The sequence below is a fragment of the Citrus clementina genome, unplaced genomic scaffold (assembly GCF_000493195.1).
Source record: "Citrus clementina cultivar Clemenules unplaced genomic scaffold, Citrus_clementina_v1.0 scaffold_6, whole genome shotgun sequence".
Lineage (NCBI taxonomy): Eukaryota > Viridiplantae > Streptophyta > Magnoliopsida > Sapindales > Rutaceae > Citrus > Citrus x clementina.
In genome coordinates, this window is record NW_006262139.1 from 19,185,907 (window position 1) to 19,200,766 (window position 14,860).

At 33.6% G+C, this 14,860-nt stretch overlaps 3 protein-coding genes across 4 annotated transcripts; 1 reads left to right on the forward strand and 2 right to left on the reverse strand.

Annotated features, from left to right (window-relative positions):
• Nucleotides 1-577: 577 nt before the first annotated feature.
• LOC18039279 (zinc finger protein 8) lies at nt 578-1,809 on the forward strand. The gene has a single exon (XM_006429858.2). It carries the CDS (start codon nt 868-870, stop codon nt 1,750-1,752), a length of 885 nt encoding a protein of 294 aa, XP_006429921.1. The 5' UTR covers nt 578-867; the 3' UTR covers nt 1,753-1,809.
• Nucleotides 1,810-5,355: 3,546 nt separating this feature from the next.
• Nucleotides 5,356-9,806, reverse strand: LOC18038811. 2 transcript variants are annotated; one of them, XM_024182053.1, is made up of 6 exons: nt 9,626-9,806; nt 9,444-9,494; nt 8,816-8,926; nt 8,638-8,683; nt 6,710-6,893; nt 5,356-5,618 (listed from the first exon to the last, which is right to left on the reverse strand). In XM_024182053.1, the coding sequence occupies exons 1-5, from the start codon at nt 9,749-9,751 to the stop codon at nt 6,751-6,753; spliced, it is 477 nt and encodes a 158-aa protein (XP_024037821.1). In that variant the 5' UTR covers nt 9,752-9,806; the 3' UTR covers nt 5,356-5,618; nt 6,710-6,750. The 2 variants fall into 2 exon arrangements, with proteins under 2 accessions (XP_024037821.1, XP_006429924.1); XM_006429861.2 differs by lacking the exon at nt 5,356-5,618 and having other exon boundaries at nt 6,584-6,893.
• A 4,363-nt stretch (nt 9,807-14,169) lies between these two features.
• Nucleotides 14,170-14,860, reverse strand: LOC112097258 (dirigent protein 22-like). The gene has a single exon (XM_024182276.1). It carries the CDS (start codon nt 14,815-14,817, stop codon nt 14,245-14,247), a length of 573 nt encoding a protein of 190 aa, XP_024038044.1. The 5' UTR covers nt 14,818-14,860; the 3' UTR covers nt 14,170-14,244.

Here is a 14,860-nt window from a genome sequence, read left to right on the forward strand (position 1 = left end):
TTTATTAGTTGAATCAAGTAGCACTCAATACAAATAACTACGCTCACTTGATTCTCATAATATCTTGATTTTTGAAGGATTATCAGAATATTTATTCAATAAAATTTGGTCATATTCCATTTATTTAAAGCCAGTCAATCATCAAAATAGATTAACGTACTAATCAATCATAAGCTGGAGTTTGTTCAGATAAAAGCTCATATCATTTAGACCATTCAAGTTGTACATAAACATGATTTTTCTAATTCTTAGCATGGTGAGACAGTCTTAAATATTTCGTTCATTCTATAATTTCATTATCAAATTCTTGTCACATGTACCTCTTAACAAAGTATCTAAAAATAAGAATGAATACGCATGTTACAATTAATCCAATATCCACCAAAATAGCACCCAAAATTTTGTGATAGCAAAATTGAGGGGGAAAAAAAAAGTAAAATAGAAAGATATATATTTATATAATTTTTTTAATTTTTTAATTTATTTTTTTGAAAAAGGAAGCTGCATAGATGGTAGGGTAGTTTAAGAAGCCAAAACAATTCAACTGGCATGAGCCAAACTCAATCTGAGCAGAACTTGTGGCTTTGTCAGCTCTCACTCTCAGATAATATAATGGGTCATCAGCAGGCTCTATGGGTCATCCCCCCCATGAATAATCAGACCTCTTCCTCTTCCTCTTCCTCTTCCTCTTCCTCTGCATCCCTTCTCTCTAATTTGTAGGCCCCACTATCCATTCCCCCACCAATTTTAATTCCTCCTCTCCCTTTCTCTCCTTAATTCAATCTTCGCACACAGTTCTTCGTCGGTTCACACCTTAACCTAGCAATCTAGCTAAGCCCTAACCCTAGTCAGCGGCCAGTGCCAGCCATGGACAAGAGTACTAGTTCTCCTACCGAGAAAGAGACTCATGACTTCATGAACGTTGAATCTTTCTCTCAACTCCCCTTTATCCGCCCTCATGGCACCCCCGTTAAAGAAAAGTCGGCCATTCGGCTTTTCGGCATCGAATTCGGCGGCACGGGCGCCACTGCCGGCGAAGAGTGCTCTGCTGAGTCATCAGCTGAGACGGCCAATGTTGTTAGTGAAGAAAGTAGTGCTGCAATCAAAGAAAATGAAACCAATAATAATGTCGATACTAACCGAAGATTTGAGTGTCATTATTGCTGCAGAAACTTCCCAACTTCACAAGCCCTCGGTGGCCATCAAAACGCACACAAAAGAGAGCGCCAACACGCAAAGCGCGCCCATCTTCAGTCAGCAGCTATGGTCCATAACTCCCTCGCTGATGCTCATCATCATTTCTACGGCCTTGTGAAGTACACCAGGCTCGGCTCCGCGGCTGCTCCGGCTCCGGCTTCGGCTCCAAATATCACTTACCCTTCGTGGACTGCTAGTACTAGTAGTGCTGCTAGTGGTAGTACTAGGTTTTATGGAAGCCAATATCACAGCTCTTACTCTCATCATCATCAACCGGCTGCTCCTCCCATCAATGGTAGCCCTTTAGGGTTATGGCGAATCCCCACCGTTCAAACTCATAACGCTAGTTTTAATCGTGACCGGTCGATGATGCAGCATCCTTTGCCATTGTTTGCATCTGATCAAGAATTGATGAAACCTTCCCATCTCCATCAAGTTGTTGTTAGTGGTGGTGGGGGTGGTGGCTCTAGCAGCTCATCACAAAGCAGCAGGTTTGTTTATCACGAGTCAAAACCAACCACGCAAGACCATGTAAGCTTGGATCTACACCTATAGTAATATTACTTTAAAATTATTATTATTATTATTATTATTATTATTATTATTATTATATCAAATTTAATGAATGAGAATCTGAGGAAAATGAGAGGCCACCGTTTTCATTGATATTTAATATAAATGTATCGAATTTCAGTATGTTTTATATGTACTTGTTATCATGCTAGTGTTTCAATTTGGAAGCAGATTTTGTGTTTCCAGAAAGCAAAAAATCTGTTTTCCTTTTAAGATCCATGAGTTGTACACAGAAGCTAAGATAGATCATACGGTTCAGTGCAAAATCTATGATCTGCTTCAGAGTTAATTTTTAGTTCACACGTGCGAGGAATGTAATATAGAGAACTGGATGTGTTAGAAACTTGGAATGAGCATCTGTAGGTTACACATGTGTGCATACACCTATTACATTGTATTGACAGGTGGGTTGATGAAATAGGTGAGTTTAGTTTTTGATTCAGTACTGCAACACAGAGAAAATTTGAAAATGATGATGATGATCGGGGTGATAAGGTTTGAAAACTTTTAACGTCGTTTCTTTTTTAATTTCTTTGCATAATTTGCAGAAAGAAAATGATATTTCCATGGCATTTTCTGGTAACATATTCATATAATAAGCTCATTAAACTCTAATGTATATTCTCTCTTTTTCCCAATTCTCAGTTCCGACCAATATTTTTGAGAAATAAAAAGAAAAAAAAAATGTGATTTTTTTAATTTTTATTTATAATATATATGGTGTAATAACACTTTTAAAAATCGGCAATTTTACCCACTATATAGTGAGCATCTAAACACGTCCATGACACAATTCTGTAACTGTTTTGTAATAATATTTAAAATTAGTTAATCAATAACAGTACATGATCACTCATCATAATGTCAACAATATAGTTTTACTGGATCCGTAGTCAATATTCAAACTTTAAATAACTTTGATATGAACTTAAAAGATTGAGCTGGAAACAAAGGTGGCAATTTTAATTGAGACCTGCAGCTGAGGAAACAAGGTTGGCAATTTTATGGCCACAACACGAGAACCGTACAATCTTTGATCTTGTGTGTCTTAATTGTGGGTCCTTTGGTTGATAAGAAAATACATTTCACTTTTTTTTTTTAAAGTAATAATTAAATGCTTATATGCAGGCACATTATTACTTTTCACCTTTGTGAAACATGATAATTTATATTCAATTTGTTCAGTCATGAGTCACAAGAAGGGAACAGAACCAAAACTTTCATTTGCTCTATGATAAGAGATTTGAAGGGACACAAGAAACTTGGTACAGCTATATATATAGACTGATACCATCCTTTATTTTCTTTATCCCTTAGCTCTTATGTGATTGCTACAAAGTGAGAGAAAATAGAAAGAGAATTTAAGTGAATAATTAATTAATTAATTAACTAACTAGTAGTGGAAACTTTTTCTTTATTTATTTTTTTAATTTAAAGAATAATATAAATTTGAGTGACAGTACAGATGATACCATGCATATGTCTTGTTCTCTAATGTATCAGTTGCTGTGACAGCAAAAGAGGTCAGAGTTATTTCTCATAAGATGATAGTGCATGGACATCATTCAATGAATTATTAACAAAACACCAGAGCAGAAAGCGCTGAATTACAAGATTTGTAAAATTGTGCTCTTCAGCTTCTTGTTGGGATTTGTGTTTTGTCTCACCAGTCATCCCCATTGCAATAAGTTGCTTGCTTGATTAATTGAAGAAGAAAATGTTGAAATTGGCTTGTTCTGCTGCACTCAGAGCTAGGGTTTATATATATGAAAAAGAAAGAAAAAAGGGCTTATTATTATTATTATTATTATTATTATTATTATTATTTTCTTCTTTTTAAACGCTTCTGGGTCTCTTTTAGAGTGCTTCTAAAGGACACTACAGTTCTACGATCAAGGGAAAAATAATTGGCATCTGCTACGTCGCAGTACCTAAAACACTTTCTACTAATGCACATGTGCATGCAGTAGCAGTACTCACTCATGGTTAGAAAATGCCCAAAGCCAACTTATTATGCATTAATTCCAATGCTTGCATAAAAAAGTACTCTTAAAAAGTAAACTGATTTAACTGAGGTTAGGTACTGTATGCATTGTACTCTCTAAACACTTTCCAGCTGAATATTTTAGGCTCTGGAGAAATGATTATAATATGAATTTACTTACAGCTTCAAATTAACAGCTTGATTAACTCAAGCATAAAAGTAAAATAATCCCTGTTTTACAATGAAAAATGAGGACTACGGACTTTTAATCATTCTTTTAAAAAGTCATTTAAATATTATATAAAATATAAAACAACTCCGCTGACTGAGGTATTTGATCTCATCATAACTAAACTCTTGCACCATAAAGATGATCTTCTATTTAGTATATGTTGAAGCTAAGTCAAACTGCCAATCTCCTCAATAGCTTGATGGTACGAAAAGCTATCAGTGCAATTCAATTTAAGTGATAAAAATTTTTTTGAGTTGTACAAGAGATTTTGGGTTCGAACCTCATTTATATGGGTCAAAAGAAAATTTAATTTCGTTCATCAACGACTCTTTATATATATATATATATATATTTAAAAAAAAAAAAAATCTTGATCTGAAAACTTGTTGCCGCAATTGCTTGTACAGTGTTGATATGCCAACTGAAGAACAAAATCAGAAAAAATGACAATGTAGATTTGGGAAGCTGACTTGCGATAAAGATTTCTTGAGTACAAAATTATAGATTAGGTGTCAATTCAATAAGTTGAAGTAACTCCTCTTGCAATTGATTGCCAGTTTTTAATTAACTGTGCAAAGTCAAAGCTGAATGTAATCTTCAAAACCCGATTAATTATTTTGATAATTAATTCAAGTCCTGTGCAAAAACCTTTTAAGGCTGGACGAATATTGAACTTTATTGCAAGCAGCATCAACTATCCATGAAGCAAAGAACCAAAAACAGAAAGAAATATAAATATTAGTTTAGCGTTATAAAGCAAATCAACCACCATATGGTAAATGCGATCCAGCGGATCTTTAAATATGCAAAGTTTCAGTCACATCAGAGATGAGAAATGAACATAAAAATAAATTGCCATTTAACTATTTGAGTTCTCAGATTCAGCATAAGTTTAGGTGGAATAGTGGTTCTCATATACTACATTGAGAGATAACTTTCCATGAATTTTTACCTAATTATGTCTCATATACAAGACACAGTAACGAAATGTTTACTTTATTTAATTTTTGGGTCAATAATTTGCAGAAAGTAAAAGAGAGCGAGAGCGAGAGCGAGAGAGAGAGAGTGAGCCCACCACCGAACAGAGTACATTTACTCAAGGGAAAAAGAACATAATTTTTACTGTAAAGTAATTTGCAACCCCTGAAAGGTATTAATTTCATTTTATGTGGTTGCAAATCACCAAAAGGGAAATAACAAGAATAAAGCATTTATGAAGATTTGGGCCGAAAATTGACCCGTGCATGAAGACATTTGTATGTACCAATCCAGTGACTCAATCATGCACAAAATTTCTCAGTAAATTTAACTGTTGAAGAAAGAGACACCTCTAACCTCAAAATGTTATTGTTATGACAAAAAGATTTATAAAACAAATGCAAATTCTCCAGTGCATGTAAAATTAAACTCAACCTTTGATCTCGTTTTTGGACTCCAAAAGGTCTTTTGTACCATTCTAAAAGATTTTATCAAATAAAAGTCCTATAGCAAATAAAATCAAATGACTGCGAAGCCACATTCTTATCATTGTCGTTTGCAGAAGATTTTATCAGTTGAACTAAGTAATCCGGTACCTTCACGTTGAAAATAATGCAGCTGAGTGTTAACATCAACCCCAGCTATCAAATGACCCTACAAGTAAATGCAGAAGAGAAGGCATGTGATGAAGAAGATGATAAAAGAAGGCAACAATAAAGACATATGAAGAGTAGACGCACATTATCACTAGGACCACTTTTTTAACTCCTTACTTTTTTTGAATTTTTTGACACAATGAGTAAGAGAACAGTGGGATTTAAGAAACATCGGCCCACAACTCTATAAAGTTTCAAAACGAGGTTGACAGTATATGCTGTAGCCATACCCAAAGCCGAAGCCGAAGCCTTGTAGCAGGTAGTTGCAAGCAGAAACCAACCTCTCGGATTAACATTCAGCACAACAGTTTCTTTTAATGCATGCCTGTCAAACTTATTATGTATACACGTGGGCATACAGGGGCCCCAATATGGCTGCGTCTCTTGCGTTTAAATTGAATTATTTTCAATTTTCCAATTTCGTGGTTACCCAAGAGGTCTAAGTTTTGATAGAATGGTTTGTTAGGTCCCTGCCTAGTCCATCAGCTTGGACCAATAATCCTAGACGTTAGAATTTCAGACAAAAGACTACAACAATGGCTTTCCCCTAGCTCTATGTACTTGACTTTTGACTCATGTTTTAGGTTTTGGTGGGCCAAAAAAAAACTCTTTATTGGGATAGGTCTACAATTAACAATTAATAAACATGATGTACGCACATTTTAAAATGTAGATTTAACCAACAGCGATATATTCAGGCAAATCTATACTTTAAACGTGCAGACATTTGCACTGGAGCATGTTGGCTATAACACAAGCACCATAAAGTTATGCAGGATACCAATTGGTCATCTAACCTGATCAGCAATCAACATAGCCGCCAACTAAGATGTCAGACAATGAAGATTGCGTGCTATATCTCAATTTCACAAAAACAGATATTGGTTGATCAACTGAGAAGGCAATCATCAATCTTTACTTAATCACTAAACTCACAGATATTGGTTGAATCAGAACCATAAATCATCTAATCACATGACAAAATATATTCATGTTTTCTAATTCAAAGATATGCATAAGCAAAAATATGTAATTTAACTGGATAAAGAACAACCATAAACAGATTATTACATATATAACATTGCTTACAGTAATGAGAAAAACACTCTAGCCTGTGCACCCAAAGAAACTCATCTCAGCTTTTCTTGCCAAGTTCCAGAATTGTGGCCCTCTTCAATTTTTCGAGTTAACAATGAAATCCCATAATGTGAGGCACTGGAGGCAGCATAATATGAAGTCACGGAGAGTTGGGTAAACTTTGGAAGTGCATAACCTGCAGATTCACATTTGACAAAGCAATTTAAACTTTGCACAAGTCAAGCCTCTGAAGCTTCTCAAAATAAAAATATAACAGCACTCCACTCGATGGCTTGTTAACAGAACTGATGAAGCTAATGATATCAAAAAAAAGGAGAATGACTTGTATTATAAATGAAGTTTCAAAACCATATGTGCTGTATTTGCGGTCGTGCAAGGAAAATTGGTCAAAAAATAGAAAGAAATGCATGTGCTCTGACATTCTGGAATCATCCAGAATAATTAAGAATAAAGGAAATATCTGTCTTAACTGTAACTTGGTCATCGATTCCTCAAATCGTAATGGTATAGAATAAATTTTTACACAGAGATCTACAAATCTACCTACACAGTTTTATAGGGCAAGAAATTTATAGCAATGGTCAAAACCAGTGATTACTTGTTGAACCTGAAATGATTTAAATTATAGTTTTTGGCTTCCCATTCTCTTTTCTTTGGCCCAGAAGGAATTATTTCAAAATTTAAAGAATCCCAAGAAATTCCTTAAAAGAAAGAATTAGGCGAAATAATAGCAATATTAAGCATAAAATTCTTCAAAAGCCCACTTAGACCCTCAATATAGAATCTCCATCCATCATCAATTATAAAACAAGCAGGCAGCATTTTCTGAACAAACAGTGATCTATTGCAACTGAGTAGATAGAAATGCTTCACAACAAAATCACCAAAATGCCAAAACAAGTTTAAGCAATGACCCTTCACAATCCTTAAATACCAAGTGTCATGGGCTGAATGTTGTGGAGAACTTTAAAGAACATAAGGATATTTGCAGTCAACCCAAAAGGGTAGTCAATTTAGATGATTCGACATAACACCTAATAAGCTTATGACCTATTCTCCCTCCAAATGACATGACAACCTTGTCAACTCCGTCCCATCCCCTGGTGGCTCTCGTCCTGCCTGCCACTCTTCTTTCAGGTGGACTTCGCATGGAAATTTGGAACCCACACAGAGGATAGCAAACTATGCCTACTCTTATGTTGCTTGTCAAGTACTGAGAGCTTGCCATTAACTCAGAATTTTAGATCACCAGGTGGTCCAGGTCCAGGTGATGGTCCATAAAAGTTCACCATATTTCTATACAATGTAAGATCACGATACAAGGCAACAACTCAGAACAGACACCATATGTGTTAAGAAAATTATTAATTCAGTTACCCTACAAATTCCAATACTATTTCTGACAGCTAAAACCACTAGATTCCTTGCAAAGCAAAACATTGAACTATGACATTCCCACAAATTTTCATAGCTTTCATTATCAGGCGGACTATGCAGAACAAAAGGAAGCATATTTTCAACATTAAATAAATTAATCACATTTTTTATGTATTTAACTCTGATGGAATATAAGAAATACTTAAAGAATATCATACTTTTACTTTAATTTTCTAGAAAATAAAGAATGCCATTTATTTGAGTAGGAGAGACACTTATAGTTACTTAGCACGATTTTAGTCGCTTATATGCAGTAGATCATATTTTTATTTTGGTTACGTTTCTGTCTTTCCTGATCCCCATATTTCTCTTCGACTTCTTGTTACACATCAAATGGTGATAGAGCTTCCTTATCATAAATCAATCCCATTCCAGCCAAAATAAGAAGTTAAAGAAAATTTCTCACTAGCTATGCAAAGAACTATATTATACTACTATGCACCTGATAAAAATAAAAATAAGAATGAAGGCACCATTCATACCTCCAAATGCTGCACTAGCACCTGAAAACATTAGAAGTAGAGGAATCTGCCAAGAAAAAAGACAGTTGGAGAAAGTTAGCCAAAGAAGATGCAACTAGAAGCCAAGATATACGAGGGAAAGAACTCTGTTCCGAAAGAACTCCAAATTGAAATTGGGAAGTAACAGGGACTTACTTACCCCAGTTACAAAAGGAAGCCACTTTGGTCCCTTAAGATGATTCTGAAGAAATGGGATCCCTGTGTTGAAACCATAAACTGCACCAAGCATAGCACCAAAGCCAGAGCCAGCCTATAAGGGAAGGGGAAAAAAAAACAACAACTAGAATTATACATCACGGACCAAAGGAACAATTGACCACAAGCTGAGCCACTGTTAAATTGATTTGATTGAATCAAATTAAAGCGATCCAGGAGTCTCCAACAACAATTGTGAAAGTGGATTAGTAACAGCTACAATCACCCAAACTACTACTAATACTACTACTAATAATAATAATAATAATAATATTCAGACATCAAAATTCCAACAATCCAAACAGCAAGAAATTAAACTTCCGTTTTATCTTCAGAAGCAAATTTCGACTAGAACAACATTAAACAATTACCAAATATGAAATTTTACTACAAAACGCATGCAATAAAACTTCTGTAAAACCAAGAATCAAATGCTATACAATAAATTAAGTTAAATTAAAATCGAATATCTCAACTAAATTGCTAATGCAAATACCAAATAAAGCAACAGAAAATACAGAGAGAAAAAAGGTATTAATTCAATCAAAAAAACATTAAGAGAAGGAACTGACCACAGCAGTGGCGTCGTGTAAAACAGAAGTGATAGTCCATTCACCTTTCTCCTAAAATCAACCAAAAAAAAAATCAAATCAAATCAAATCAAATTTAAAAAAAAAAAAAACCTGAGTGGGTTACTAAAATCATATTGTATTAAAAAAAGGGGAAAAAAAGTAGAGAGTGAGAGAGAGGTTACAGAATTGGGGTCTAAAAGAGAGAGGCAACGAGGGCAGCGAGGGCAACCAAGCCCAGGATTCATCGTTGGATCGTGATGCAAATTCCCGCTTCTTAATTTCTCTTCGTACACTTCCCTCGTCCCCATCTTTTTCTGTGTCTGTTTTTTTCTCGACAGGCAGAGGGAATTTCTCACGACGACGTATTAATATTAATCCGAAAGAGGGAATGGGCCAAGGGCACATAAATAACAGTTAGATCCCTGATACTTATGATGTTTATAATTTTTAATATAAAACTAAAAACGCTCTCTTTTGCATCCATATGACCAGAGTTCTCCTCACGACTCACAAATAAAGTCTCAAAAGTGGCTTCGGTCTACATACCTTTGGGCCTCTCGGATTGAAGACTTGGGCTATGCGCTCGATTTCAAGGCAGTGACAATTATGAAGTGGGCACACTAAACTAAGCAAAGGCACAACAGTTAAAAATATACCATCATTTATCACAATTCGTCAGACACAATATTCTGATAGAGTATTTTTAAAAAAAATTTTAAATAAGATTTTTTTATTTATTTAAAGAGCTACACTAGTATTTAAAACTCTAAAAAAACTTCAACTAAGATTCTTCAAATAAGAAATAATTCTCTTTTTTTAATTTTGTAGAGTTGCTTTCTCCATCTTCAATTTATATTTTATTATTTTTTATTAGAGAGAGATGGAGAAATGCTTTAATTACCATTTATTTTTTTTATGTTTGTTAGTTTTCTCCAACATTAAAAATAAGCTATTTGTATATTTGGGTAAAACTAACAAAAAAAAAGAAGAAAAAAAATACCTTAATTTGAAAATCACACTTAATAATTGTGTATGTTATGTTGAGTACATATATACTTTGGACTTTATGTAGAAAAATGGTCTTTTGGCCTCTCATTACACTCATCCTAAATTTGATCCAATAAATAAAAATCGCACATGTTGCATGTAATGCATTTTACTTGAAATATTTATTTTTTTATAATATTGATATATGTGGATAGAAAGATCATTTATAAAACTAAAATTTTGAAATTTGAAAAGGTGTTCGCTAAGCCAAAATAAAATCAAAGGTAGCTCATTTGTCCGAAAATACAGTTTTTTTAATAAACTTGCACTTTGCAAAAATTGGAAAAAAAAAAAAAGCATTGTTAACTTTGCTTTTTTTATTTTTCTTCTTTCAAAAAACGACCATTGTAAAATTTCACTTTAAACATGATAGGCTGTTTATTTTTCAATGCCAATACACCCAATATTTGAAATTTTAATTTGTACTTAGGTATTAAATGACACGTCATTTTAATTTTGAGGATACACGAGGCACAGTTGTTTGATCATTGTGCAGATGATAGGAATTTAGCTAGGGATGGCAAAATGAAAGCTTGGTCAATCCCATTATAGAATAAGCATAAGGGCTGGGCCTATTGTGGTCTGGGGTCGAGCTTGGGCCTTCTCTATTTTTTAAAAAATTATTATAAACTTAAAATGAGTTAATAATAAAAAAAATTGTTATGATTAACAATAAATTAAAAAAATGAAGCAGATAAAAGCTTATAGATTTAACTTTTTTTAATATTGAAATCTCTAATTCAAGCAACCTATTAATTAACACTTAAAAAATAGTTTAGTATTATAATTTTAAGTTTTTTGAATCATCATTGATTTATGAATTAGAAATTTAAATTTCTTTTTTATTTTTATTATTTTTTAAATTTTAATTTATTACTCTAATTGATAAATTTTTTGAAAAAATGGAGGGTCGGGCTTAACCCAGACTTTTTTTCTTAGGCCCTTGTCAAGACCCTCATGTGGAGGGCTTGGACTGAAAACCCACAGGTCTAGTCCGAGCCAACCCGAACTTTTCTCCACCCTACATCTAGTTATTTCACTTGACAACGACACAAATATAGAATAGTAAACAATGTCTTTAATTTTCCCTTATTTAGAGTTAGTTATTTCAGTTTTACTACATTTTGAACTGATTTACTTAAAGGAAAATGTTATTTACCCCGAGTCAAATCCCGAAATTAATAAATGACACAGTTTCAGTTCTTTTTTTCCCTTTCATTTTCCATAAAATGGCGTCGTTTTAGCTTGGTTAAGGCAAAACCACAACAACCCCAAATTGCTTTCTCTTCCTCTTTGTCCCATAGCCATTCTCCTTCTATTTTTCTGTAATACCACTGGTCTTCGTTTCACAGCCATTCCCGATCCACAACCATCAGCACCCACCATCACGCATACCCAACCATCAACACCCACCACCACGACAGCCATCAGCCTAGCAACCACCATCACGCATACCCAGCCATCGTCACCACCACCACCGACAACCATCACGCTTGGCAGAAACAAGACTTAATGTAAATTTTAAAAACAAGTTCTCCTTTCTTTCTTTTTGGTATAATTCCAGAGTAATTAAGCTTGTAATCTAAGCATATGAGAACGAACTAAGAAGTGATTTTGCTTAGAGAAATGAAGTGCTATTCATTTTGCAAAGAAGAACATGCATGTGAAAATCCAATGACATGTTGCCGGTAATAATTCAGGTATGTGTATAAATGTATATGGATCTAAATTTGTCCTGATAACTTTAAACTTCAGTTTCCTCAAATCAGCTTGAAGAATGTGTAGTACAAAGTTGCCCTCTAATGTGACATGAACCTTTTTTTTTTCTTTTTTCCCTTTTGGAATTATTCAAGAAGAGTCAAAGTAGTGAAGGATCTCAAAATGAATGGGTGTTTCGTTCTTTTTAGGAGTCTATTGGTCCATCTGTGTAGGTTTAGCTTAAAGGATTTTGTAGTGCTTGGGATCGGTTCTGAAACGAAGATGAAGAGAGAGCAATTGGGGCTGATGCTAACTAAACCCAACGACGTCGTTTTAGGGAGAACCCAAAAAAAAAAAAAAAAAAAACGACATCACTTCAATTATTTTTGGGGTTTGACCCGAGGTAAATAGCAGAATTGTCACTTAAATATTGATCTGGATAAGACTATTGTCTTAAATAGATTCTGATTTTTTTTTTAGTTTTATTTCTCAAATTTTCAATAGTGTAATCTAACGTGGAAGGGATTCGAAAAAGGAAATTCCAATGCTTTCCATAAAGTTGGCAAAATGATTGTGAATTTTGGAAACAACCGGGCTTTCCCCACTAACTATCTCCTCTCCCATCATAAAATTCAAATAAATTCATTTATTTTGAAGGATTGCGAACAAAAATCTGAGGATTTGAATTCTGAAATATTTTCACTTGATCTGTCTCATATTAATGGAGGAAAATTTACCACTTTTTCCCCTTAAAGTTTTAGCTTTAATTTACCTTTCATCTATTATCGCTTTTGTAATACCTCATTAGTTTCATGCCGTCAAAATTTAACAAAAAAAAAAAAAAATGGTTGATTTGTGGTTGAAGTAGTTTTGCCTAACTTAAATAGGAAGCAAAAAATTATGAAAATTTTAGAAATAGGTGGCAGCCGAAGAAAATATCCACAAAAGATATGGGGATTACTCAAATTTAGCACCATGTCCTATGAAATTTATATTTTATGTCTCTTGTGTTTGTATTATTTATTTATTTCCGCTTAAGTTTGTTATTTTTTCATTTTAACTATTACATATATTCACAAGAAAATAAGAATGACATTTTTTTAATAAATACTCATTTAGTCATTATATTTTAACTTAATTACTTGTTTAGTCCTTCTATTTTAAAAAACACCTCAAGATATCTATACTATTGAATATGTTATATTCTTTCCCTTACATTTTATTTGCTTTTACAATAATATTCTTGCAATAATATTCTTGTCATTGATTAATTTATCCAATAAAAATTAATTAGTACATTAAACAATAATTATTTATTAACAAATTAACAAATAAGTATCAGTATGAAAGAACTAGTATTTTCTGTATTGTTACGATCGTCTTGTTAATAATTATTTATAGATAAGTTAATATCAATCAACTTAAAGCAATGTTTAATATCCTACAATGATCTTACTAATAATTATTTATAGAAAAATTAATTCATCTAATTAATCCTAAAATAAAATAATAACATAAAGATTTTCACTAATTTTTATTTTGATTTCAAGACTAATTTAATAAATTAATAGTTTTCATTAATATCTCCAAGATTATTGTTGCAAAAGTATTATTACAAAAGGAAAGAAAAAAATAAGGGTATGAATATAACAGATTTAGTAACAAAGGTATTTCAAAGTATTTTTTAAAATATAAGGATTAAACGGATTCTCATAACAAAGCAGGCTTTGTTATTTTGGGTTGATTTTGCTTGTTTTATTCATTTATTTATTTTTTTGTAATTTTGAGTTTTGTTTATTTTATTATTTATTTCGTTTTCATAAGACTGGTTTTGTTGACTCATGTGATCATGATATTCATTGCTTATCTTTTCACGATCGCAAAACTATCATAATGATTTAATTAGCCCAATTTTTTATTTCGCAAGGTTCTAGAGTCAGTGTACTTGATTTTTTATTTTTATTTATTAATAACTCCCAAATAATACAAAAAGAAAGAGGTAACACATAGCCAAAGCCCAAAGGAGAGATCAAAACAACCGAGTCAAGTACTCAAGTCAATAATGAAACACATAAACATTATACTCAACAACAGCATCTCCAGTTTTAAGATCAATCGTGTGAGTTTTTGCTTGCACATAGCCGCGAGCAAACCGGAAAAGTCCGCTGCCGCCGATGATCGGCATCTCCCTCACCGTTGAAAACACGGCGTTACGGCCCATAACACTGAGAGTACTACCATTATATTTCCCTTCCATGAAAGCAAAGTTCATCACCACCGCCAATCCGGTTTCAGTTTGTGAAGCAGAACCATACATCCCTTGGGCTCTCCCCACAAGCTTTGAGTTACGCTCAGGCTCCATAGTCAGTGCATCATCGAACATAATGACAGCACCGAAGAACGTTGGCGACTGGTTAGTCATGGCTGCCTGAGCAACTCTGACAGCAGTGGCGTTTTGGCCACTTACTTTGTCATGCAAGTAGAAGTGAAGGTGGCTTAGCTTTTGTTTACGCAGCTTTACCGAAGATGGAGATAGGGTTTTAGAGAAGTGGTCAGATTTTGCTGTAACCAGGGTTATGGAAATGAGAATAAGGAGAATTGAAGTGAGTTTTGGGAAGGTTGTCGCCATGGTGAAAAAGAAAATTAGGAAGGCAAAATGTGTTTGAGGGGAA